Below are 27,489 nucleotides of genomic sequence, written 5' to 3' on the forward strand. Positions count from 1 at the left end.
TGCAGAAGGTAAGGCCATAAATAAAAATGATTAGACAAAGAGAATTCATCTAGCTGACCCCACATAATGGGATAAAGGCTTGATGTGTTGTTGCAGTTCTTGCTAGTAAGATCTTTTGTATAAGAGGGGTTAAATTCATATGACTTCGTTTTGCTTCATCCATTTTTTTAATATGTAGTCCTCTTCCTATCTTTCTTTTCTTCCTTTGAACAATGAAAATCCCTTTAATGGGGTTTACTTACCATTTTATTCATGCCTATCAAACCAAAAAAAGTAAGATTATGACTCTTCAGGATTTCCTACATAGATTTAATCAATTTTTCCAAAATGAACCATCAGATTCTCATTGGGACTATATAACAGCTATATAATGCCACAAAAACAAGGTTTTACAAACTCATCCTCTTTGGTACTTTTCAAGGGGTGATGCCATCATATATCATATATCATATATCCCTCATGAATAAAACTATTGCATTAGCATTTGAATAAAACTATTTACCCATCTTCCATTAAATAAACTTGAATTATGGAGAAACACCTTAGAATCCAAAGCTATAAGTTGGCGAAAACCTGAATTTTGTGGAATATAAGTTCAGTAAAAATAAAAGTGCAGATGATGTCATTGCAAGACCTGGAGTTCAAGTTATCCCGAGAAAAAAACAATCTGACATATTGGATCAATTGTTCAAAAAAAGAAAAAGAAATATGGAGGATGCTACTCATATAATCAGGGCAGGGGATAGTTGAAGTGGAGAAATCCTTCCAACATCTTACGAGATCATAAAATCCCATTAAAGTTAAAAAGAAAGGTTTATCAGACAACTATAAGGCCGTCTTTGTTATATGGCTTAAAATTTTAGACAAATAATATCAACATGTGAAAAATAAGAGTGTATCTTGTTAGTGAGGTGTCCTAATACTAGATTTAGATGACATCTAGTGGACTTGTAATTTTAATACATATACATGTGATGTATCTTTGTATACAATTAATAAAAAGCAAGTTTGTCTTCATTTATAAACTCTCCAGTTTGTTATATGAATGACTCCCTGAATTTCTTGTTTAAGAGTCTTATTCTTAAAGTGTTAAAAATATGTGACGAGATTCTCTAGTAACGAGATTTCTTAAATATTCATGTCCCTTGAATTAATCGGATGGGGACTCTAATTAGTCGATTATGAACTGGCACGATATTTACTACCTTGATTAGCATGAGATACTAATGGTTAGAGATGGTGAGTCACATGCTATATGGCATGGGAAGTCTCTAGTAAACTTTGGGTGGTTGTTGGAGAACAACGCATTGAATGTGACACTGATGACTAATCACGTGGCATTATGGATAATGATCTTGTCATCAAGTTGCGATTATGTATTGGTCCTTAGACTTGAACTGACACAGTTGTCTTGTGTATTGGTATGCGGGATTTGCTAATGCGTCGAACCATCCAATTATGAAGTGGGGGCGTTCATCTATGTGGTTCCATATCACTGGTATATGGAGATAGATGTTCAAGGATATGATCTATCACCCTCGTCGTCACTGATGAGGTGAACGTCCTATATGGTCAACTGTTAGTGTGACGGAAAAATCCTTGGCCAAGACAGTATGTTTAATCAGAAAAGTATTTTCTGAGGTGTCATCTAGTCACACTGATAAGATCAGACACATAGTTACTGAATTTGTGAGTTTATCTTTCTATGACTCTCACTCAGTCAGGACCTTAGGTGACGAAAGGATTATAGTGCATGGTAATCGACAATTGTAATAGGCTCACTTGAAGTTAGACTTCATTCCTTCTACATTGTCCTGAACCGTTACTAGGTGCTTCCCAGGACCTTTCAAATCATCACCAGAATATAGAGAGATTCATGTGATGGGTCGAGGTGTTTCGGCCAGTGCTAAACATGTTTTGGTGCAATCTGTTTACTAGCGAGCAATCAACCTAGAAAGTCATACATCATATAGTGTAGTATCCGATATCAACACTGTGTACCTATTGTGTCTCCGATGTCATTAAGAGTTAAAGACTCGATTTGTCAAAAGTGCGAATCGGTTAGCAATTTTTCTGGAAATTGCAGTGGGAGTTGATAGCTTCATCACAACTAGTCAATAGCCTGAAAGGTTCAGGCGGTAGACAGGTTGGAGAAGACCGGTCGACCGGATTTCCACCTGGTGGAAATCAGTCAACTGCTTTTAAGGAGTCGGTCAACTATTTTTGTCACCTCTGCTAATTTTAGTGATGTATGCATGGCACAAAATTAGAGGGACTGGTGGAGGCAATCAGGTAGAATAGAAATTAGCTGAGGGAGAGGATTTTGCATGGCTTGGCTTCTGTTTCCTCTATTTCTCTATTTTCCACCGTTTATGCTTCTGTCAATTTACATGTGCATAAGTATTATGCGCGGTGAGACACACAGGTGCCAGTGAATTAATGTCCTCAAGTTAGCACAGGACGAGGACCACAACATGGTACTAGGTAGCTAACTAGGTGTGGACAAACTAGGCCCACCACAACTTGAGATGAAATCGATCTCAATACATAAACAGTTTCTGTACACCTACCTGACATCGGGCTACAAGTATGTCATTTATTGTATTTTATATGATGAAATTACGTGTTGCTTAAATACCCAAATAGTGTACAGTATGTGTATTAATGTCTTCCGTTGTGCATACCTGATGTACTAAAATTTAAATTTACCTACACCATCACACATGTAATTCAACACATCTAAGATTAAGAATGTTACAACAGATGTGTAACCCAGTGTTGTCAATATCTTATGATTCAGCTCGATACTCATCCCCACTGATATGAACCAAAAAGTGAATTGTATTTTTCTTTGAATCACTTGTACTTTACGGTACAAGACATTCTGAGTGTATCACACTATTCTAACAATTCACAAAAAGCGTTTCAACTAGAATTTATGTCATTGGGTTTCAACAGACCCTGTCGGATCTGCACAACCCAATGTGGACAGTCTTTTTGATTTTTGTTTTCTTAACCTGATGGGATACCAATAGTCTGGGCTTTTATTAGGGTTAAAAAGTTCAGGTCAAATAGGGTCTTCTGGGTCAAAAACTGAAAAAAGATAATATGTAGCAATCAGCATATGGAAGGTCTTCATTTTTTTTTTTTTGGTTCTCTTAACCTGATGGAATGCAAACAGTCTGGGCTTTTAGTTGGGTTCAAAAGGTCAGTTCAAAGAGGGTCATTTGGGTCAAAAACTTCAGAAAAATATGCTGCAATCAATTTTTTTATTTTTTGTTTTCTTAACCTGATGGAATGCAAACAGTCTGGTCCTTTATAAGGGTTAAAAAGTTCAGGTATAATAGTCTTCTTGGTCTAAAACTAAAATATATATATATATATATGTAGCAATCAGCATACGAAGTCTCTCTGCCCAGCCCTTCACTTTCTCTCCAAGAAAGCTTGCTGCTGATTGTTGAGTCCTTTCTCTCCAAGAAAGCTTACAAGTTTCTACTCTTTCCTATCCATCTACAATTTAGAAAGAAGCAGCAAGTGGATAATGGAAATATTCATTTATTGTGTTGAAATTACTATTTTGAGTATTTTCTTCATGTAATAGGTATAAACATCTTTTAGATTATATTTTTAAGCTATTTATCAAATTGTTATTTTATCTTAAGATATGATTCATTCACAATTCGGAAATTAGGCCTTTTGATTCAGAATATGTATATCTCAATTGACAACTATGGTGTAACCATACAATAGAAAAAAAGAAAAAAAGAAAAAAAAAAAAAAAAAAAGAGAGATTATAGTAATAAGATTGGAGTGACAATTATTGAAGATAAGATGAGAAAATGCAATTAAGATGATTTAGATATGCAAGAAGCAGACTAATAGACAAACCTGTAAGGTGAGTGGATGAAATATTCAAAAGCAAAAGAGGGAGATCAAGACCAAAGAACACTTAGTGGGGAACCCTTAAACATGATATATGATATAATGGCTTTACAAAGAATATGCCCATTAATATAGATGAATGGAAGTCTAGAATTCATGTAGACCAATCCCAACTAGTGGGATTAAAGATTGTGATTGTAGTAACAATTACCGTTCAGGTGTTTTTATAATAGAAAAGAAATTATAATAACCATGCTTAGTTGGAGAACACTAGCAAGCTACCTAAGTTGATTGCTTGATGCAACAGTCACAGGCATTATTTTGCTGATCATGGATAACTTGCAGGATTTAAAGTTCATTTTGTCAAGCTTGGCACATGCAAGCCCCACCAGTTTCACCGGCCTTAGCATGATTATCTTCAACTAGCTGGCTCAACTTTTTACCCACATCCAATAGGTGTATATTCACAGGAAAAACCAAACCAAATGGTTTAAAGATAAAACTAGTGTAATTAACAAAATGGCATGAAAAAAAAAAACAAAAAATAATAATAATAAAATTTTGTCCGAGCAAAAATAAGAAAATAAAAAAATCATAAACAGGAAAAGAGTGAACTTACAGCAGAGTCCAGGAATCCAGGAACTGAATCTTTATCTAGAACCAACTTATGGTGGTCGAGGTAAAGGTCTAGAAGGTTTGGCAAATTATATTGCACACAATGATGCATGAAGAGTTTATGTAAAGCTCGGACGGTGGCAAGGTGATGTTCTCCACTAGCATTTGGCATATTTGCGTAGGTATTCTCAGCAGATTCATCCAATGAAAGCTCATGTAAACTAGATGCAAAACCTGATCTTGCCAGGAGAGACACTATCTCTGATGTGCCTCCCCAGAAATCCTTGAGAAAAATATATTTGGTAGCAAGCTGCTGCTCCATGAGAGTGTGTAACCATGTGGAGCACATATTATTAGCCGAAAACATGAATATTTTGACATCGGGAACATTAATGCAGACAGTGTCCAGATCTTCAGGAGGACATATATAATTGTGATAGTCTGGATAATCACTACTTGAATCAGGTGAAGCAGATCTTAAACCATCCAAACTGACTTGGAGGATTCCCTCAGATGATGAAGATGATGGAATCATGTCTAAAAGCTGGGACACTTCAACCCAATCATTGCGGTATATGTGGTACTCAAGTTGTGATTCCCATAATACATGAACATCCACAAGAAAACGTTGATCCAGTATTACCTATGTAACAACATATAAATTTAACAAGAAAGATATATATAGACATTTATACACCTTTGCTAAGTAACAGAACGGAATATTAAATCCAATGGATTCAGTACACAAATTAACATGAAGAATCAATCATCTGCCAAGATATGGGAAGTTCAAGGAACTGCACTACTAGTTTTTAAAGAAAATGGAGCAGCTAGGCCACCATTAGAAGGAATGTGCATATTGATAACTGGAGTGGTGATACCACTAAGGAGTCCCAGCTCCCTTATATTGAATTCATTTGAGTTCTGAAGCTTTAGTAAAGAGCTTGCTACAATTAAAACACAGAGACTGCCAGCCTTGTTTAAAAGAACAAATATCCAATCGAGATGTAGAGTATTCTTTTAAGACTATGAATGGGATTAAATCAACACCCTCTTTGGAAACAACTAAAAGTTTGCAATAGAGTTTTAACAAACTATTGTATTTGGAATTATGAAAAAAAATTTGTAAAAACTGGAATTCTGTTTACCCTCAAACTTTGGACTTAGAATTGATCAAAGTTGGTTGGAATTGTTAAATAAAGAATTAGAATTCTTACGTTCCTCTTATTTATTTATTTATTTTATTTCCACAAATACCTTCCCTATATTCTATTTATATTCCTATGGTTTTCTCATCTTCTTAGGATTTTGTCACCTTCCCCTTTCTCCTTCTCCATCTTTGGGATACTAATTTTCTCACTCTAAGATTATGAAGAGCCACATCTAAGATATGCACAAAGACAACAATATTCTTATCTGCAGTGCAGTATAAATCCATCTACTGTTCAAATTTGAAATTTTGTTATTATCACTGTTCTAGCTTTAATTATCTTGCATGTGTAGTTTGTTACGTTATCAATAATTTAACTTTGATTAATTTGTAGTTCTGAACCTGTGTAATTTATTAGATTATTTATTTTATTTTTACATCCTAGTGTTTGATTTTTACTTTGATTCAGATGTTAAGGATAACACGGTCAAACTATTTACTTAATTCCATTTCCATCTTGATTCAAACAAAGAACTAGAATTTAATTCTAATTTTAGTGCTTTATTCGGAACAAAATACTTAGAACTCTATTAGAATCATTATAACAATAGAATTAGATTTTTTTTTTTTTTTGGCCTAAGTTATGGAATTATAATTTTGATTCTATAAGAATTGGTTCCAAACAAGCAGTATAGCCTCTCCAAACCCCCAGCCCAAAAGAAAAGGATAAGGAGCATGATTTAAAGATGTTGAACAGTAAGGCATTCTGTCACATGATTCCTCATTAGAATTACTATTTCAGATTTCCTTTTCCTACTCCAGTCCAAGAACTAATAAATGTAAGGCAGGCTAAATGGAAGCTCTTCCATAGATATAGTTCAAAAACACATGAGAAAATTCATAGTACCAATTAGTTACTGACAAAGGCAAATTAACAATACAAAGAAGAACCAAATGATCAAATTATTCTTGTCACTCAAGGACACGCTGTTGGATTAAGTCCTACAATGTGCACAATCCGCATGTTTAATTGCCATTGTTGACTTTAGTACCCTGAACAAATTGCCAATGACAAGCCAGAGGAAGGTGAGGTTGACAATAAGTGATCCTGCCCTCCTGCCCTGGGGGCTCTGAATGTGTGCTGGTCAAACAATGACCCTGCCACTCATATGTTGTACTTCCATTAAAGGAAACCACTGAAGGTGAAAGCAAGTCTTCATTGGGCAATGAACAATTCAAAGAGCTTTTCTTGTGTATTCTTGATAAACCAGCCTTAGGAGAAAATACAGACAGATACTATCAAGTAACTACGTCAATCAATTGATTTAGCATTCTCAATCAATTGATTTAGTTCATTTTTCAAAAATATTATCAGAAAAATGCAATTTTCTTTTCATTGATTGCTCCTAAATTGCATTGATAAAAGGAAAGAGAAAAAGTAAACCACATCCTTACTTTATGGAGACATTTTATATAAATAGCCTAAGTTATGAAGCTTCTTATTTGGATGGAAAATCGATAAATTAAAAGTTAAGAGCAGAGCGAGTAGGATGGAGAGGATATTAAGCAGGCAAGCATCAGTCAAAAGTTAGTCCTGGACAGTTTTTTTGTGAAAATGTACATGCAGTCTGGCAGAACACTATGCTTCCATTCTCTGTAGTCAAGACTTGGCAACAGTGGTCAAAACCATCAAATCTCTTAAACCTTCACATATTCATTAAGGAATTGAAAATTAATGCAGTAAATCCCCAGTTTGTCAAAAAATATTGTTTTGGATAAACTCCTCATATAAAGTAAAGACAAAAATAGACCTCCAAGCTTGAAAAGGTCCCACTTTACTAATAGTGCCATCTACCTTCAACTCTCACTCCAGCTATTTAGCCATTTAGAGCATAACAAGCGACAAGGTTTATACTTCCCAGTAATATAATCCAGGAAAATCATACAAGTAACTTACCCGATCAACCGTTATTTGATCCCAAGCATCAGACCAGATTGCAGCAGCTGCCCAGTAAGCAGCATGGTTAACATCCTCATCAGGCATAGGAGTAAAAGAATTTTCATCAATACTTGCCCATGAACCCAGTACAACTCCATCAATCTCACCACACTCAATGATTTGATCTTTGAAAGAATGCAAATGTGGAAAGCATAATGTAATTTCTCCTTCTGAAAGTACACTCGGGATTCTCATGTGCTCATTCCACCGGCTGTGGAATGTTCTCCAGAAACTACTGCATGAGTACACACTCTACTCCAGAAACAAGAAATACACAAAATCAATATAATCTCAAAATTGCCATCTCAAAGGCTTTTCTGAATTACATTAGTAACTGTACAATTCCACATACCTCAATAAGTGAAATCTTCTCCAAACTTTTCCACTCATACGGTCCAAGGTATCCATATTTTTCCATTTCCTTAGCAATTTGTGAGCGAAGAGATCTCCTCATGGTACCAAAAACCAGCTGTTTAAGACTGATTTCAATGTTCTCCCCAAGTTTATGCAATGTTGCTACAGCAAGTTCAATTTCACCCTATTGATCAAAAACTAATTAGTACAAAAATGATAATCAATCTGATATTGCAAATAACTACTAAGTCCGCAACCTTCAAAAATAGATCGTAAGCAATAGCTCTTCCGACATCACGAACTTCAGTGAAAGTATCATGCCTCTCTTTGTCAATGGCCATATCTCTCATTCGATGAAGATGCAACTGAAGAACGGCTAAAGGAAGACGGCCAGAAAGTAAAGCATCTTTGACAATAGTTTTTAGGTCCAAATTATCTATTTCCCAACGAGCTATCATATCCTTCGGATTTTCTAATGGAAATAATTTTTTTACTGAGGCATTTCCTTCAGATAAAGGAACATATATTCCAGTTGCTGAATTCAGATATGCTTTAGAGTTCAAAGAATCTATGGGCATTAAAGCAAGCTTGTCATCATTGTTGACGTCCACATCAGGTGCAGTGTTACAAAGTTCGTGATGATTCATTGTCTCCAACAATGACACACCAGTTGAAACCTCTGAGATTTCCTGTGATAGATTTGAATCTACCACACTTAATGCTCCCACACCACCCACCTGTGAAATTTGATAAGTAGATTAATTTATCCTCAAAATACATCCAGTCAGTAAAAGTACCAATAAAGTGTATTCAAACATCATACCAATCCTTGACCTGCCCTTTTGAATTTGGCATTAAGCTGATGTTGCAGATTTCGTGTGATCTCCAAAAAGTGTGCCATCTCTCTAAGCCTTCTCCAGTTTCCCATTTCATTAAGTTCACCATCGGATAATACTGAAAAGGAGGAATTTTGTATTCGCTCATTAATTTGTAATATGAATGTATCGTTCTTGTGCTGCATCAGCCCATATTTACGTATAACTTTGGTTGCAAAGCTGGTGGCCAGTGCTAGAAGTCTGTATCATCACAATCTATACGTTAGAAACATGGAACTGAAAGCACTGCATAAAAAAAACAACCAAATACACACAAATATATGCATAAATGAAGAGCATTTTGATTCTTTGCAACAAGTGAAAATTAGATCAGTAGTGACAAAAGGGTCCTAATTTTACACTTTTCCAAACATTTTTTTTTAGGCTAGAATTCCAAGCATAATTTACCAGAGAGAAATAAAACCTTCAAAATATAAACATTATGCAAAGAAAACATCAATCAATCCCATCCTAATGCAGGACAAGAATTTATGCAAATCACTGTTCTTCTATATCTGTGCCCCAGCACCAATCTATGCAAATCAAGAACCAAGACAACTGAACTTAGATAAAATGCTACAAATCTGAAAATATTAAATCAATACCAATCCCTAAATTCTAGAACTTCATTGTTCCTTCTTCTATAATAGTTTTAGAATTTCCCTTCTTGATCTCCGTCAAAGGTTTGTCTCTAACGCCTTCATGGAAGGATAAAAATTTAATGTCCTAGTGAAGGATCCAAGTAATGGAACAAAACTTGTTTATAGAAATCTAAAATTGCACAGAACAAAACTTGTCTATAGAAATCTAAAGTTGAGACAAAACCACATCTCACAACACCAGGAGGAAAAAAAGTTCTCCATAAAGCCAGTCGTATTCCTCCTTTTCACAGTTAGTCCCAAGCCCCAAAAAAGGAGAATTGCATTAGATAGCCAACAGCCAATGTAAAAACAGAATGTTAATGTTTATTAAGAATTCTAGACAAAAGAACTGATAAAACAGAATGTTAATGTTTATTCATGCTCTCGTATGTAACTTTACAAGTCCTCTTATAGATATGAGGATTATACAACATAGGAAATATCAAAAACAAAGGAAAGATTTGACTATACACAAATAGGAAGTTTCCTAAACAAGAATAGGAAAGTTCCCTAAACCTGAATTTAGAATTTTCCAAAAAACTGATCAGCTGCTGAATTAGGACACTTTGACTAACCACTCTCTTTGAGAGACTAGTCTAAGATATCCTTGACCCTTAACTCTTTAGGATTTAACACTCCCCTCAAGTTGGTGAATGAATATCAACCATTCCTAGCATGCATACCAATTTTTCAAATCGCTTAGTGGGCAGCCCCTTTGTCAAAAGATCAACTAGCTGCTTTTCTAATGGCACATAGGGAATGCAAATTAAGCCAGCCTCCAGCTTCTCTTTTATAAAATGTTGTCTATCTCCACATGCTTGATTCTATCATGTTGCACAGGGTTATATGCAATACTTATGGCTGACTTATTATCACAACATAATTTGATCGATCCACTGCTAGTAATTCTTAGGTCTTCCAAAATGATTCTCAGCCATAACAACCCACAGTCCTAGTGCCATTGCCCGGAATTCAACCTCAGCACTAGATCTAGCTACTATACCCTGCTTCTTGCTTCTCCATGACACTAAATTCCTCCCAAGAAATACACAACAACCGATAGTGGAGCGTCTATCAGTCAAAGATCCTCCATAATCCTCTTTAGCATATTCAGTAACATCCAAATCATTCCTTGGTCTGAACAAGATCCCTTTGCCAGGTGTGGTTTTTAGATAGCATAGGATTCTTCTTACAACTTACATATGTTCTTTTGTAGGACTACGCATGAACTGACTTACCAAACTAACAACAAAGGCAATGTTTAGTCTGGTATGTGACAAACAAATCAATCTTCCCACCAATCTTTGGTATCTTCCTTTGTCCACAGACTGACAATTCTTCAAACTTAACATTGGATTCTATTGGAGTACTTGCTCCTTTACCACCCAACAACCCTGTTTCCTTTGACAAATCTAATATATACTTTCTTTGTGATTAGAAAATCCCAGCTTTAGAATAGGCCACCTCAATTCCCCAAAAATACTTCAATGCAACAAGATCCTCGATCTCAAATGCCTTGGAAAGGTTCTCTTTAAGTTATTTTTGTTCTTCAAAATCATTCCCAGTTATAATAATGTCATCAACATATACTAGCAATGTTGTCATCCTTCCTTCCATTGAATGCTTAAAGAAGAGAGTATAATCACCTCTACTTTGATGATAGCCCATATGCCTCATAGCTTTAGAGAATTTGTCAAACCATGCCTACGGCGACTGTTTAAGCCCATAGAGGGCTTTCTTTAGTTTGCATAATTGTTCTTGCCAAGATACAACAATAGATTTGTAATGTGGGAAAAAATATTGACTTTCTTCGGCAAGGATGATCAAGAGGCCTCGTGGCAAATAATCAGGAGACCAAAATAATCAAGAGGCCTTGAGAGATGGTAGCTTGCTGATGCTTATGAGCGGCTACTTGTTAATAAATGGGAGGCCTAAAATAACCAAGAAGCCTCAAATAATTGAGAGGCCCCTAAGAACCGAGAGACCTCAAAGAATCTAGAGGCCTCAAAGAATCGAGTAGCCTTTGAGAACCAAGAGGTTTTTGAGAACCAAGAGGTCTTTGAGAACCGAGTGGTCTTCAAAAACCAAGTGGCCTGCCAAAACAAACAAACGATGAGAGGCACGGGAGGTTGTTCCTATGCAAACCCTCCGATGCTTAAGTCAGTGTTCGAGTGCTTGAGCGCAAAAATAGGATTTGAGTATCAGAGTGGGAGTACCTGAACGAGGAGATTTACAAAGGAGTATGGAGTAATCCTAATTAATCTAGGATTAGGATTCTTTGTAGATAACGCTTATCTTGATTATTCCTAGTCTGGCTAGGACTAGGATTATTATGAATGGTGTCTCTCTTTTATGGATGACGCTTGTCGTGAAATTTCTCATGGAGGGTGTTTATCTCAATTGTTCTAATGTCCTTTTAGAATCAAAATTCTTTACAGACAATGGACTATTTTCTTGGAATATTCGGATCGAGGAATTCCCCGGGAGGGTCCGTTGACTTCGAGGGAGGCTCACGAGGGTTGAAGAACATTTTTGACCACGAATGGTTAGGAGCTGAGAGGCCTCTTGATTGTGCGCCTCCTGCTTCTCTAATTCTTCAATTGATGTTGCCAAGTGGCCTCTTGGTGGGAGATGGAAGATGAACCGAGCGACCTCTCGGTGGATGTCCTCTCTTCCTCCAAATCCCATCTCCAATTCTTCAATTACCAAGCTTCTAGAATTATTTAATTAATTGATTCCTACAACTTCAATCCCCAATTGATCTTCAAGCTCCACCAATTGTTTAATTGTTTTCAACTTCAATTGTCAAGCTTCATGCTCCACCAATTGTTTAATTGATTTAATCTTCCAATTGCCAAGCTTCATATTGATGCTTCATATTTTAAGTTGTTGTTCGCTGAGTGGCCACACAACCAAGTGGCCACTCGATTGTGGCTTTGCAATATTGAACAGCATTGGAATATTTAATTGTTATGCCTTTAACTCTAATTTTCCCTTGTAGTTTTCCTGATTAATTTGGTTTTTTTGCTCTTGGTTTATGGATTTCGACCCATCTAAACATGCACTTGAACCAGATGCCAACTCGTAAATTTTGATCCGGATCTGTCGCTTGGGTTCGCTCCATATCCGAATTGTCTGCTGTTTGCAGGGCATGTCAAATACCCTTCCTGAAACTCCTTTATCAAAATCGGGTGGGGGTTCCATAAACATTTCTTCCTCTAAATCTCCATGCAAAAAGGCATTTTTTACATCAAATTATTATAACTCCCAGCCACAATGTGCTGCTAGAGCTAATAGGATTTTCATTGTTGTCATCTTTGTCACAGGTGCAAAAGTCTCTAGGTAGTCAATACCATAAGTTTGAGTGTATCCTTTAACAACTAACCTAGCCTTATACCTCTCCAAGGTTCCATCTGCATTATACTTTAGGTTAAAACCCACCTACACCCCACAGGCTTGACTCCCTTCAGTCTAGGTACCATGTCCCATGTCTGATTTTTTTCCAAAGCTCTCATTGAAGCGAGAGCTTCAAGGTCGAACCGAAAGAAAGCCGAGATGAAAAAGACCTCGAGATCAAATGTTATTGAAGAATAGAAAATCTGTAACACTTTACAACTAAGCACATGAATGTCCTTATATACAACCGAACTTAAACTACCGCCTACCAACACAACTTAACTGATAACCAATCACAACAATAAATAAAAATAACAATCAAAACAAACATAAGATACTCTTCCACATTCCCCCTCAAATTAGACTCCCTTGGCAGCACCAAGCCAGTTGAACCAACTGCAGCTGTTGAAGATAACAACTGTACTTTAGAATCAGGCTGAGAGGGACTCATAGGTGACTGTTGAAGCCTTAGCTTGTTACACAAAAACAAACCGATTTCTTGCTAAACCCTTTGTAAAGATATCAGCCACCTGATGAAGAGTAGGTACATATCGAACATCAACATCTCCATTCTCAATCTTCTCACGGACAAAATACACATCAATCTCAATATGCTTTGTCCTAGAATGAAAAACTGGGTTCTCAACCATACTCTTAGCTGCCAGGTTGTCATACCACAAGATAGGAGTTTTCTCACAAGGATACCCTAACTCTGACAGCAATGAATTCAGCCACAAGATCTCTATAACGCCTTGGGCCACTACTCGATACTCTGCTTCCCCTACAGACCAAGCCACTACTAATTGCTTTTTGGAACCTCAGACCAACAAATTACAACAAAGAAACACACATAACCCACTGGCAGACTTGCGAGTCACCTTACACCCGGCATGATCCGCATCTATGAATACATTTAGACCCATATCTTAAGGAGAATGCATAAACACCAGCCCCAAATGAGTAGTACCCTTAAGATACCTCAACAATCTTTTACAGGCCTGCCAGTGTTGAACTTTAGGAGCTGAAAGAAATTAACTCAGTTTATTTACTGTGAATGCAATATCTGGCTGAGTGTAAGTCAAATATTGTAAAGAACCGATTATGGTTCGATAAAATGAAGGCTCAGAAAAGAGAACACCTTCATCAGTCAAAGATAAACCCGAAGTCATAGGCGTTGGACAAGGTTTACAGTTGTCCATTGCTGCTTTCTTTAACAAATCCATGGTGTACTTAGACTGGGTGAGATAGAGACCAGTGGAGTTTCTATACACTTCAAACCCAAGAAACTAGTTAACTGAACCAAGAGTTTTAAGCGTAAAATTCTTGTCCAAATCACGAATACACTCCCAAGGAGCCAAAGAGTTCGAACCAGTCACCAAAATATCATCAACATATACTAGAACAAACAGCACATAACAAGAGGTTTTTTTAATGAAAAGAGAAGCATCAGAAACTGCCTTCTTAAAACCCCACTGCTGTAAAGCTCCCTTAAGTTTATTATACCAAGCACGAGGAGCTTGGCAAAGTCCATACAAAGAATTTTTCACCTGACAAACATGAGTAGGAAATTCAGCACTGACAAACCCTTCTGGTTGCCTCGTAAAAACAGCCTCATCAAGATCACCATTCAAAAAGGCATTGTTAACATCAACCTACTGAATATCCCAACCAAATGTAACTGCCAAAGAGAACAAAACCTGAATAGTAGGAGCCTTAACTATCGGACTAAAGGTCTCACTATAATTAACACCAGGGTTTTGAAGAAAACCTTTTGCAACCAGCTGAGCCTTATGTTTCAAAACCGAACCATCAAAATTATATTTCACCCGAAACACCCATTTGCAATCAAGCAGATTCATATCAGAAGAAAATGGAACCAAAACCCATGTATGACTGCGTTGAACAGCAATATATTCATCATTCATAGCTCTAACCCATTTAGGATCTAAGAAAGCCTCTTGAACTAAATTAGGCTCTGAGGTACTTACAAAAGCAAATGGAGAGGAAATTGAGAGATGTTTGGCCTTGGACCAGGTGATCATTGGGTGAATGGATGGAGCAGGCTTAAAGGTAGAAGATTTAGGACGATCAGGTTGAGCAAATCTCAAACACTCTGGAGATCTAGATAAGGGTTGAGCAGAAGAATTAGTTGGGATCTAGGAAGGAACAACAAAGGACAAAGGAGAGGACGGTGCTGCTTGAGGAGATACTGAAGAGGAAGAATTGACCGGAAAAGAAGAGATGGAATGAAGAGTAGAAGTAGATTGACCAGAACAAGCATTTGAAACAGAAGATGCGAAGGTACAAGTTCAGGGGGAATTCCACAATGCAGAATAAGGAAACTCCTCTGAATTAAACTTGACATGACCAGAAATATAGACTCTCCCTGAGGGGTGTCAACACTTGAAATCGGCATGCACATTACTATAACCTAGAAATACAGATTTAGTTTAATGAAACTGAAATTTGTGCTTGTTATAGGGTCGAAGGAAAGGAAAACATGCACAATCAAATGGTTGTAATTGCATATAGTCAGGCTCTTTATGATAAAGAACTGAGAATGGGGACTGAATGTTTAAGGTAAAAGCTGGCAAAAGATTAATGATATGAACAGCAGTGGTAAAAGCTTCTACCCAAAATTTTAAGAGCATTTGAGCATAAGCTAATAAGGTAAGGCCCATTTCAGCTATGTGGCGATGTTTACGCTCAGCCACACCATTCTGTTGGTATGTATAAGGATAAGTGAATCTTGGTCAAATGCCACAAGCGATAAGATAAGGTATGAATGCCTTGAACTCACCTCCATTGTCAGTTTGAAGAGCCTTGAGTTTGGCATTATATTGGAGTTCAACAAGCTTGTGAAATGTTTTAAAAATGGCTAAGGCATCAGATTTTAATTTTAAAGGATATAGCCATGTGTACCTAATGCATGCATCAACAAAAACAATATAGTATCTAAACCCCTCAATGGAGAGCATTGGTGCTGGTCCCCATAAATTGGAATAAACAAGTTCTAGAGGAGCTTTGGTTGTAATTATGCAATCATCAAAAGGAAGTTGATGCATTTTGCCAACCTTGCAGGAATCACAAAAGAATATATTTGAACTTAAACAAGAAAGACCAATTTTATTCAATACAAGTCGGAGGACATGTAAAGACGGATGCCCTAATTTGGCATGCCACTGCTGAAAAATTTTAGAAACATAGGAAGCAACAGGAAAAGAGGACTCGGTAGACAAAACTGGTCCATTACATTTATTTGAAAACGAACTATCTAACAAAGCAGAAGCAGCTTGAAATCTTTTTGACAAGGAAGCTGTTGATGTCCTGGATTGAGAAACAAACTTTGGCACCAATCTAGGACCAGCAAAATCAAAAGCTGGAGCAAGACGATACAGTCCATCTCTAAGAATCCCTCGAAGCAGCACACGACCGGACGCCTTGTCCTTAACAAAACAAGAGTTAGCATGACAGTCAGTAACCAAATTATGGTCTTTAGTCAGTTGAGAAACACTGAGAAGATTTTGTTGCATAGAAGGAACATGCAACACATTAGGTAGAGACAGGAAAGTTTGAGGAGAAGTTTGTGTGCATAGGTGACTAGAGCCAATATGAGAGATGGATAACTTCTTATCGTTACCAACTACAACTCTATCACTGCCGCCATAAGGAGAATGAATTGACAGGTTGTTTAGGTTTGAGGTGATATGATTTGTGGCACCAGAGTCCCCAATCCACGAGGTGTCACCATGAGAAGATGATACAAGAGAGAAGTGATTGGTAGAAAATGAAGAGGAAATGTCTTAAGGTGGAGGTGGAGGCAAGCTGCCATAGTAAGCCTCAAAACTATCAGCTAAGTAGGCTTCATTAGAGCCAATGGGATGAGCCACGAATGACTGAGGATTATGTACCAAAGAACCACTGCCTCTACCAAACTGAGGACCAAAATTAGGATTAGAAGGTGTCAAAGAAAATGATGAGCTCCTCTAAAAGTTCCGATCAAAACGATGATAACAGCGGTCAGCCAAATGACCAGGTCGTCCACAAAGCTGACAGTACATTCTACGTCCAAAGGAACGGCCACATCCTCGTCCTCTATAATTTCCACCTCTAGAACCAACACCACCTCTAGACACTCTAGAATCATCCTTTGTCCATTGTGAGGTCAAATTAACACTAACAGATCCAATGTTATAGACAAAAGAAACACTAGAGGTGTTCTTAGCAGCAAGCCTCTATTCATGCATTAATAGAAGATATTAGACTTTGTCTATGTCGATATCATCCGTCTAGTATGTAACTAGACTTACGACAGTCTCAAAATCACTATCCAAGCCATGTAAAATGGCCATCAATAATTCTCTATCACTTAACGGCTCTTTGATAGCAGCTAGGGCATGTCCAATACTTTTAAGTTTCAAAATATACTCATTGACAGACAAATCGTTCTTCTTCAAAGACCTTAATTGTTGTTTTAACTGAAATGACTATGCAACAGTTTGTTGTGAGTATATATTTTCAAGCACACTCCAAACTTCAAATGAAGACTCACTGTGAATAACTTGTGCTAAAACATCCTTCTCTATAGTCAAAAATAGTCAACCTAAGAGAAGTTGATCTGACCTGATCCAACTAAGATAATCAGGATTGATCACCTGAGCATCATGATCTAGATTCTTTAGATCGCAAAAGTATTGCACAAGTTTTGGAGACTTGTTGATGTATTGTTGCAAATCAAACGCCCTAATCGTCATTGAAATCTGAGCTTTCCAGAACAAATAATTGTTGGAGTCTAATTTGATCGGAACAAAAACTAAAGGCCTTCACCACCGTTGTAAAGTCTGACTGTGACGCCGACAACAATGCAGAATTGGAGCGAGGCAACAGAGAGGAGCTAATAGTGTGAGAAGAAGCCATCAACACAAGTCAGATTGGCTCTAATACCATGAAGCAAGAGCTTCAAGGTTGAACAGAAAGAAAGCCGAGATGAAAAAGACCTTGAGATCAAATGTTATTGAAGAATAGAAAATCTGTAACACTTTACAACTAAGGACTTGAATGTCTTTATATACAACCGAACTTAAACTACTGCCTACCAGCATAACTTAACTGATAACCAATCACAACAGTAAATAAAAATAACAATCAGAACAAACATAAGCTACTCTTCAACACTCATCTTCTCCTGCATTGCTTAAACCCAATTCTGATCCTTGAAAGCCTCATTAACTCTCTTAGGAATAGAAATGGTATCCAAAGAGGTTAAGAAACCCCTATGTTTTGGGGATAAAACGGTGCTAAGAAAGATAATTGGCCAATGGATGTTGGGTACAACTCCTAATGCCTTTTCTAAGAGCAATAGGTGGGTCCAAGTCATTAGAAAGAAGAAGAAGAAGAAGGAGGAGGAGGAGGAGCAGAAGGAGGAGGAGAAGAAGGAGCAGAAGGAGAAGGAGAAGAAGGAGAAGGAGGAGGAGGAGGAGAAGAAGGAGAAGGAGAAGAAGCAGGAGAAGGAGGAGAAGAAGGAGAAGGAGAAGAAGAAGGAGAAGAAGAGAGGGATAAGTGACTTTAGCACCTGAACTTGGAGATGATGTTAGTGCAAGAGAAGGATCTAGAATAGGCTGTGTCCTTCTCTTGAAAACATAAGGAGACCCTTTAAATCTAACTGGAGAAGATGCCAGCATTGATGGAAACTACTCTTCTTGAGATTCTTGTTGATTCTACTAATCCGAGGGAGAAGTGGATGAGCCATGGATATTTGGATTCAGCACAAAAGGCAAGTCCAAAACAGAAAGACCAAAGACCACCACTTTGATCATTACTAGGAACACTTTTCCCTTCGTAATCAATACTCGGAAACTCAAAGAATGATTGAATTTCAACAAATGTGACATCCTTGGATACATAGAATTTTCAAGTAGGAGGGTGATAACATTTGTAGCCTTTTTGAGTAAAGGAGTAATCAAAGAAAACACACTTAAGTGCTAGGGGATCAAGCTTATCCATGTGATGTTTAGAAACATGGACAAAAGACACACACCCAAAGACCCTTAAAAGTTTTAAGTAGAGTATGGAGACCAGCCTCTGGAAAGTAGGAAAACAAACACTGAAAAGGACTTCGATGATTTAGGAGCTTAGAAGGAACTCAATTGATCAGGTATACAGTAGTTAAAACTATTTCACCCCAAAAACCTTTAGAAACATAAAGATGAAGGAGAAGAGCCCCAGCGACAATGAGTAAATGCCTCATTTTCCTCTCTGTCATTCCATTTTGTTGTGGGGTATCTACACATGATGATTCATGGACAATTCTTTCTTGCTGGAAAAAATTATGCAAGTGATGATTGAAGTAATCTCTTGTATTATCAGTTTGGAATTTTTTAATATGGGATCCAATTAAGTAGAAATCATCTTATAGAATATAGGCAAGATAGTGCTAATGGCTGCCTTATCCTTTAGGAGATACACCCAAGTCATCCTTGGACAATCATCAATGAAAAATATGAACCATCTGGCCCCAGAACAATTAGGGATTCTAAATGGCCCCCACACATCCAAATGAATCAAAGTAAATGGAATGGAAGACAATTGATTACTTATAGGGTAAGAAACTCTATGATGTTTGGAAAATTCACACACATCACAGTGAAGATTAGAAACACTTAGATCCCTAAACAAAGTAAGAAACATTGACTGCATCAAACTAAGAGGAGAGTGTCCTAAATGACAATGCTGAAGCCAAATTTTAGTCATAGATGTAGGCAGGGATGAACAAGCAGGAATGTGTAGCTCCTTTTAAGTGGAAGTACTACTTGTCTTCAAGTAGTGCAACCCATTCCATTCCTCAGCAGCACCAATCATCTTCCTCGTGTCAAATGTCTGAAACTCACATTAATAAGGAGAAAACACAACACGGCAATTTAGGTCTTTGGTGAGTTGGTGAACAAATATTAGATTGTTAGAGAGATTAGGAACATGAAGAACATGTTAAATAGGTAATGAGGAATTAAGGATAACATTACCATGACCGGCTATAGGGATTGCATCACCATTGGCTACTGTTATCACCTTGGAGCTACTCATCGGTTTATAGGATTCAAACACATTTAAATCATAAGTCATATGGTCGGTAGCTCCTAAGTCTAGGATCCATAAATTATTCCTAATAGTATGTGAGGCAGCAAGGGATTTCGAATTAAAACAAATACTTGCTTGAGCCATGGAACAAGTGCCATCTTGAATGGTTTTCATAAAGCTCTTTAGCTTACTGATCTCGTCAGCATTCAATTGATCAGTCATGATAATTGGATCTGCCATTTCTAGAACGATTTCTTCCTCCTTAGTTGCATTATAAACTTGTGCTTGATTTCTAGACTATATATTTTTCAAGCCTCCCAACTTGTTCAGCACTACTTCTCTTACGTGCAACTTAAAACAAGTTTCCCTGGTATGCTTGGGTTTTTTGCAAAAAGAACACCACAAATCGTCCCGATTTTGTGATTTAGAATTAAACTCATTCCTGCCCTACTGTGATTTGAATAGAGTACCATCCATCTTATTAGCCACCATTGCAGATCCCTCACGATTCACCTCATTTAGCATGGCTATTCTTCTATACTCCTCACTACGAACAATAGAAAATACTTCATTTAGTGAGGGAAGTTTTTCCCTTCCAAGGACCTGCACTCTCGCTTGGTCATATTCAGCATTAAGACTAGCCAAAAACTCCACAACTCTGTCCCTCTCAAATATTGAATTCAGGGTGGTTGCATCCTCACTACATATCATTTTAATATCTTAGTAATGGTCCAACTCAAGCCAATACCCATTCATTTTATTGTAGTATTTAGTGACTGTCAAAGATCCCTGCCTTGTACTACTTATCTTTATTTTAATGTCAAAAATCACAGATGCATCTTGCACCTTAGAGTAACTGTGCTTTACAGTGTCCCAAACCTCTTTAGCAATAGATAAGAACATACAATTTTCACTCACCTCGGACTGCATTGAACTCCAAAACCAAGACATTATCATAGAGTCCTCGACATCCCACACATAAAAAAACTTGGATCTGTAACCTTTGGAATCTGCTCAGTTAAATGAGCTATCTTACCTCGTCTCTTCAAAAACATCCGCACAAGTTGAGCCCACTATAGATAGTTCTTCCCATTAAGGCGATAGGAATGGCGCATCCTTGGTGGTTCACTGGTTGGAGTGCTCCCCATAGGCGAATCAAATGGGACACCATCTCCTTTTGTCATTGGAGTAGTGGTTTCTAAAATTTCTAACATGGTAGAGAAGATAAAAAGTGGCTGACAAACTAGGATGCCCTAACAAGACTATGGCAATGAAGGCACACAGTAATCGAAAGGATGAAAGGAAGATAGACTGCTACGGCTCTGATACCATGTTAAAACAGAATGTTAATGTTTATTCATGCTCTTGTATGTAACTTTACAAGTCCTCTTATAGAGATGAGAATTATACAACATAGGAAAGATCAAAAACAAAGGAAAGATTTGACTATACACAAATAGGAAGAAGTTTCCTAAACAAGAATAGGAAAGTTCCCTAAACCTGAATTTAGAATTTTCCAAAAAAACTGATCAGCTGCTGAATTAGGACACTTTAACTACCCACTCTCTTTGAGAGACTAGTCTAAGATATCCTTAATTCTTAACTCTTCGGAATTTAACAAGAACACATGGAGAGCTAAAATTCATGAAGGCAAACCCACCTAGTGGTATCAAGGCTTGTAATTGTTGTTGATGTTCCTCTTCTCCATAACATCTAAGAGGGTAAATAATACAAGTATGAAAATGATGTACCTTGATGCAGCAGAAACTTCATTATCATTGCGATCTTTATGAGAAATCAGATGAACAGCAGCAAAGAGCAATCTCAAAACACCTTCTTCAGCAAGATCAACACCCACAAGCATTTTGAGGGACCTGTTCATCCATCATAACATCATATAAATTATATTCCATTTAGACCATAACAGCACTAACCTCAAACATATTATAGTTTAAAACAAGATAATAGCTAAAAAGCACAGAAAAACCTTTTGAATAAGCACAAGGAGATGCCAGTTCAAAATCAGGGAAGAAAATCTGGTTTTTATTCCTCTTGAGCTTTTACTTTTTTGCAGGGATTATTATGTTGCATTGGAACATGAAAGCTTGGGGAGTAGGACTAGTTACTATGAACCTCTTGATTCAATTCTATTCAAACTTAGGTTGGCATCTTTGAAGCTTTTAGATAATGTTTTAGCCCATCTATCCAGAAAACTGCTGAAGAAGAAACCAAGCCCTGAGCAGTTTATAAACAGCTAGATCAATTTGCAGTCCTAGATAAAGCCTTTTCATTGTTACCTCAAATACAACATGAAACCTTAAGATTGTTAAATATTCATATAAACGCTTATGTACAAGTGATTCAGAACATAAACTTCATCAATATTCTTGCAGAATAGAAAATTTGCATATCGTATTGAACCTTTTCTCAGCATACCTGTAAATGAAGCCACCCCTCTTAAAGTAGCCATTTAGACTGTTTGATTCCTCACAGGAAGAATTTTGGTCATAAAAAAAAAATATTTAAGTCACAGATACTTCAGAAAAGGAATTCTTCAATTTTCATGTATTTTCCTGCCAAAAAGAATCAATAGTTCCCTCGCAGATCACATGCCTAGTAAAGATGCAATCCATAAGAATAAATAAACTCAACAAAACGTGAGTTTAAGCAGGCAACGAAAACTAGAAACTGGTCAATGTCAGGATGAACCTAACTTGGACCTTTTACATTGAGTCGTAGAGCCCTTATTATGTTTATCTTTTGTTTGCAATGTTGCTAGTCAGATCTCCATATATTCTCTATGATTTAGGAAGTTGAGGGCTCTTCTCATGATTTGTGATTTTCTAGGCATAACGGTGGCTTTGAGGCACAACAGTAAAGGGTTGCTCCATTGCAACTTGGGCATCACAAACTCTAACTGCCTATACAGCTTCTCTGAACGTAGGGGCTACATTGCGTACATCCTAGGATCAAATCTTTGTTTTAGCGTCTTGTTTCAATATGCTTGGAAACCAAAATGTTACGGGAACATTAGGAAAAACAAAACAAAGACGGAATGAAAACATTAAGAAATAGAACCTAACGTCCATATATATTTATAAAAGCTCTATAATTAAATAATCGAATGTTTTAGAGATATACAAATTTTTCTATGTAAAGGTTACAAGCAAACAATTCTAAAGTAAATTCAATGCCCATTAAATTAATGTCAAATAAATTAATTACAAAACCAACAAGCATATATTTTTTTAAAATGCATGAAGTTCCAACCAATAAAATTTACAAAATTACAAAGGCAAAAATAATATATGATATAAATTGTATGCTAATGTGGCAACATTTCAAGTGTGCAGAGCTGACTTGTGCAAGGATGGCTAATTTCTTTTCCTTGCAAAAATTAAGAATAAAGTTCAACAAAAAGCAGTTAACTCTAACCACTTGAAGTTAAAAGTTATACTCTGCTGACTGCAGAATAAGATTCATAAAAAAAAATGCTTAATTGTTGCAATAGTAGTAGTAAGTTGGGGGTGAAAAAAACCATTTTAAAGATAACATCTGAGAAAAGATACTTATTTTTATAATAAGAAAGAAACTGATTCTCAATTTTCATTTTCTTTATATTTCTTCTCTACCGTAATTCTTGAACTTTCTAATATGTAACAAACATTTTGAAACAATCAGTTGTTTCAACATCAATTCGTAGCTTCAATTTGCCCATGTTTTCTCTCTCATTCTTATTAATTTCTAGACAATTTGTTGATCATTCCACCAAAAACCAGCTCGAATACACATGGATGCACATGAAGTTGGAAATATTTTTAGACTTGTGGCAATTTAATGATTATTAGAGAGTTATACTGCCCAAGAGATTAAAACCTTGATAAAAGAGCATGTATTTGATTTTTTTTTCCAAGCAAAACAACTTTTCTTATAATTTAACACTAACAATTACTTCCAATTTTATCTGTATCTCTACAATGTTTTACAATTTTATCAAAACTATATATAAATTAGATAATGAATGGAACTAAGTAAATGAGGGGGAAATCAAGGATAAGTGGAAGGAGTATTTCAAAAAGTTATTCAATGAATGTGGAGAAACAAGTGTTTTGTTAGGGCATCTTAGTAACTCTGAATAAGATAGGAATTACATTCTATAGATGTATATGTCCAAACAAAATAGCGCAAACATTAAAACAGATGAATGGCAAAGCAACTGGACCAGAAAATATACTGATAAAAGAATGACAAGGAGGCATTTTTTGGTTAACAACATTATTGGAGTAAGACCACTTTGGTGCCTATTCATGCGAATAAAGGGGATGTTCAAAATTGGGGAAATAATAGAGGAGACATGAGTGGTAGTGAAGGTTAAGAAAAGGAACCAAGGTGTCTAAAACCAATTTTTAACATACCTATTAGGTCAACAATGGAAGTGACACACTTGCTAAGACACCCAATTTAAAGATATGGGATCTGTATATTTAGAAAAAGTGTATAACAAAGTCTCTAAAGAAGCATTATAGAGCGTATTACAAAAGAAAGGAGTTCGAAATGTTTATAAACAAGTTAATAAAGACATATATCACGGAGTAGACACATATGAAGCAGATACTAAGGCTTTTCCAATTACAATTGATTATATCAAGGATTTGCATTGAGCCTTTATCACTATGCCCCAGTAATGGGTGAACTCACTAAACAAATTCAGGCAAGGGTGCCTAAGCGATGCTATTTGAAAGATCATTCTTCTTCTTCACTTTCCCTTTGATTTTTTGCAATCCTTTTGTTGTTTCCCATCAATGATGTTATGATGGATGCACAACCATACAAGAAAAGATAAAATTAGAAATAAGGTTATCTGCAATGAGGTCGAAGTAGATCTTATTAAAGATAAGATACATGGGACACAATTAAGATGGTTTGGTTATATGAAACAAAGATTAATAGAGGCTCTAGTAATAAGGGAGGGTGGAACGGAATGTCTTCGAGAAAAGAAGAAGAGGAAGACCAACAAAAACTTGGCAGAAGACTCTTAAGTATTATATAAGGGTCTTATAGAAGATACGACTACATATAGAAATGATTTATGAGCAACAGTTCATATGGTCAACCCCACCTAGGGTAATTAAAGCTTTGATAAGTTGTTATTGTTGAATCTTTATATAAACTCTTTTATTCACTCAATTTTAATAATGGTTAGGTTGAAGAATGAATGCAATTTCGTTTCAAACTCTGACTATAGTTATGTGAAATTCAATTTCCAACTCAATTAGAAATTAAAATTCAGCTTGGTGAATAATTTAGAGAAAACTTAAGATGTATTTTTTTTTATTTTTTCCGACTCACTAGCTGCTGCTAAATAGACTTTCTAATTGGTCCAAATAGCAGATTTATCAGAACGGGTAAAATTTGAATGCTGAAAAATTCTATCAAACCGATGAAAGCATCTGTCAGCAAAATGACCTGGTTTACCACACAGCTGACAGTAAAATTTTCTGCAACCAGATCTACCCTTTCCTCTGCCTCCTCTATCATTAAATTCACCTCTTGTATGATTATTTCCATTTCATGACCAATTAGAGGCAACATTGACTGAAATATTTCTGTCAAAAGAATTAATCGAATGCTGCATACTTAACCTTTGTTCATGCATGGTAGCAGATATTGAACTTTTTCAAGATTTATCTCATCCATTTGATATGTGATGAGAGAGACAACAGTCTCATAATCAGGATCTAAACCACTACTAATGGCCAGAAGTAGGTCTTTATCAGATATAAGCTCACCAATTGCAATAAGAGCATATCCAATTGTTTTAATCATCAATATATACTCATGTACCGTCATAGAACCTTTCTTTGTTGATCAAAGTTGTTTTAGCTGAAAAGACTTAGCAATAGTCTGTCGTGAGTATAAATTTTCAAGAACATACCATAGTTCTGATGAAGACTCACAATGAATAATCTGAGCTAGCACTTCTTTGCTGATTTTTGAAAACCACCAACATAAAAGTAATTGATCTGACCTGAGCCATGCGAGATATTCTTTATTAACATTCTAACCATCTGGATTACCAGGATCTGAATCTGGAACATACTTTGGAGAAGATTTCTCCAATTTTGTGGTGAACTGAATTAGGTCAAAAGCTCTAACAGTGGCACAAATTTGAGCCTTCCAAAAGAGAGAGTTATCTGTCTCCAATTTTATTGGATTATAGTTCAATGCCTTCGCAATTGAGGAAAATTCATATTGCAACTACGAAACAGTAGAATTCAAGTGAAGATTTTGAGATGTTGAACTCAAGGTTTGATCCTTGTTTCTCGCCATTGATGTTGATCTTTAGCTCTGATACCATGTACAGGAGGGAGAAGGAAAAAAGGACGAGAAAATAGAGAGAGAATTTTAGGATAAAAGACTAAATCTTAAAATGATATTGTGAGAATCCCACATCACCTCAGCAAGGGAGACATGGGCTATATATAAAGAAGAGGATCCCTCCACCTGTTAAACTGGCTTTTCAGATTGGAGTTCTATCTTTAACTTCTCACATGGTATTAGAGCCAACTCTTGGCTGGGGGGACTAGCCTCAGTCGTGGTCGTGGACCAACAGCCTGCCTGATCACCTAGGCATGTATCAGTTACTAAAGAAGTTTTGGCGTGAGGGGGAGTGTGAGAATCCCACATCGCCTCAGCAAGAGAGACCTGAGCTATATATAAGGAGAAGGACCCCTCCACCTATTAAGCTGGCTTTTCAGGTTGGAATTTTACCTCTAACTTCTCACAGATACAATGAGACCTCTTGAGCTTATATATTACTCAACAAAATCTCTAAGGAACTAACTATTACTAACAGCCGTCGGTAACAAGTTGAGCAAACATTGTTGTTTTTTTAAACAAAATTAAAACTACTTAGCCAGCAACTGAAAATAAACGGCCTACTGCTAATATTAAACACATTATTTTCTTTCCTGTCCTTTTTCCTTTATAAACATACAGCATGAAGTGGTTTTATTCCTTAACAGACATGACTTCAGAGTCTTTACCTTCCCTATTCCTTGTCTTGGGGTATGATTCAGTAGGAGGGTGTTGTTAGCAATTAGGAGCAGAAGCAACAAGATTGTGGCAGGAGACTATGACAGAACACACTACATTACTCCCCCCACACTAGAGAAAGATGATGTGGTTAGATATTCTCAAAATGAGCAAACCATTGAGCATACTCTACCTAGTTGATTGTTACCCTCGATCTGCTCAACCATAATCTACAATCTTCTATTGCATCATGTAATTAAGTACTCTTTTCCATCCTCTATATCTCCTACCAATGATTTGGATATTCCTATTGCTCTCAGAAAAGGAATTCAATCTTCAACTCAGCATCCCATTTCTAACTATGTCTTGCATGATTTCTTGTCTTGTCTCCCTCCTATAAAACTTTTGTTCCATCCTTGTTCATTTATATTCCTAAGAATTGGCAAGTGTTATCTTTTTTTTTTTTAT

At 36.6% G+C, this 27,489-nt stretch overlaps 1 protein-coding gene across 4 annotated transcripts in view; it reads right to left on the minus strand.

The window, feature by feature from the left end:
• The window catches only part of LOC127804771 (uncharacterized), a 116,253-nt gene that overhangs the window by 59,924 nt on the left and 28,840 nt on the right, over nucleotides 1–27,489 (minus strand). For all 4 annotated transcript variants that reach the window (XR_008023724.1, XM_052341769.1, XM_052341768.1 and 1 more), the window contains 6 exons: nucleotides 21,738–21,860; nucleotides 8,824–9,076; nucleotides 8,258–8,737; nucleotides 7,999–8,184; nucleotides 7,605–7,898; nucleotides 4,502–5,140 (listed from right to left, as the gene is read on the minus strand). Coding sequence is in view for 3 of the 4 variants with exons in the window: in XM_052341769.1 (XP_052197729.1) it covers nucleotides 4,502–5,140; nucleotides 7,605–7,898; nucleotides 7,999–8,184; nucleotides 8,258–8,737; nucleotides 8,824–9,076; nucleotides 21,738–21,860 (1,975 nt within the window). In the remaining variant the exon portion in view is untranslated. The remainder of the gene's footprint in view (nucleotides 1–4,501; nucleotides 5,141–7,604; nucleotides 7,899–7,998; nucleotides 8,185–8,257; nucleotides 8,738–8,823; nucleotides 9,077–21,737; nucleotides 21,861–27,489) is intronic.

Source organism: Diospyros lotus, chromosome 6 (assembly GCF_014633365.1).
Source record: "Diospyros lotus cultivar Yz01 chromosome 6, ASM1463336v1, whole genome shotgun sequence".
NCBI classification, from domain to species: domain Eukaryota; kingdom Viridiplantae; phylum Streptophyta; class Magnoliopsida; order Ericales; family Ebenaceae; genus Diospyros; species Diospyros lotus.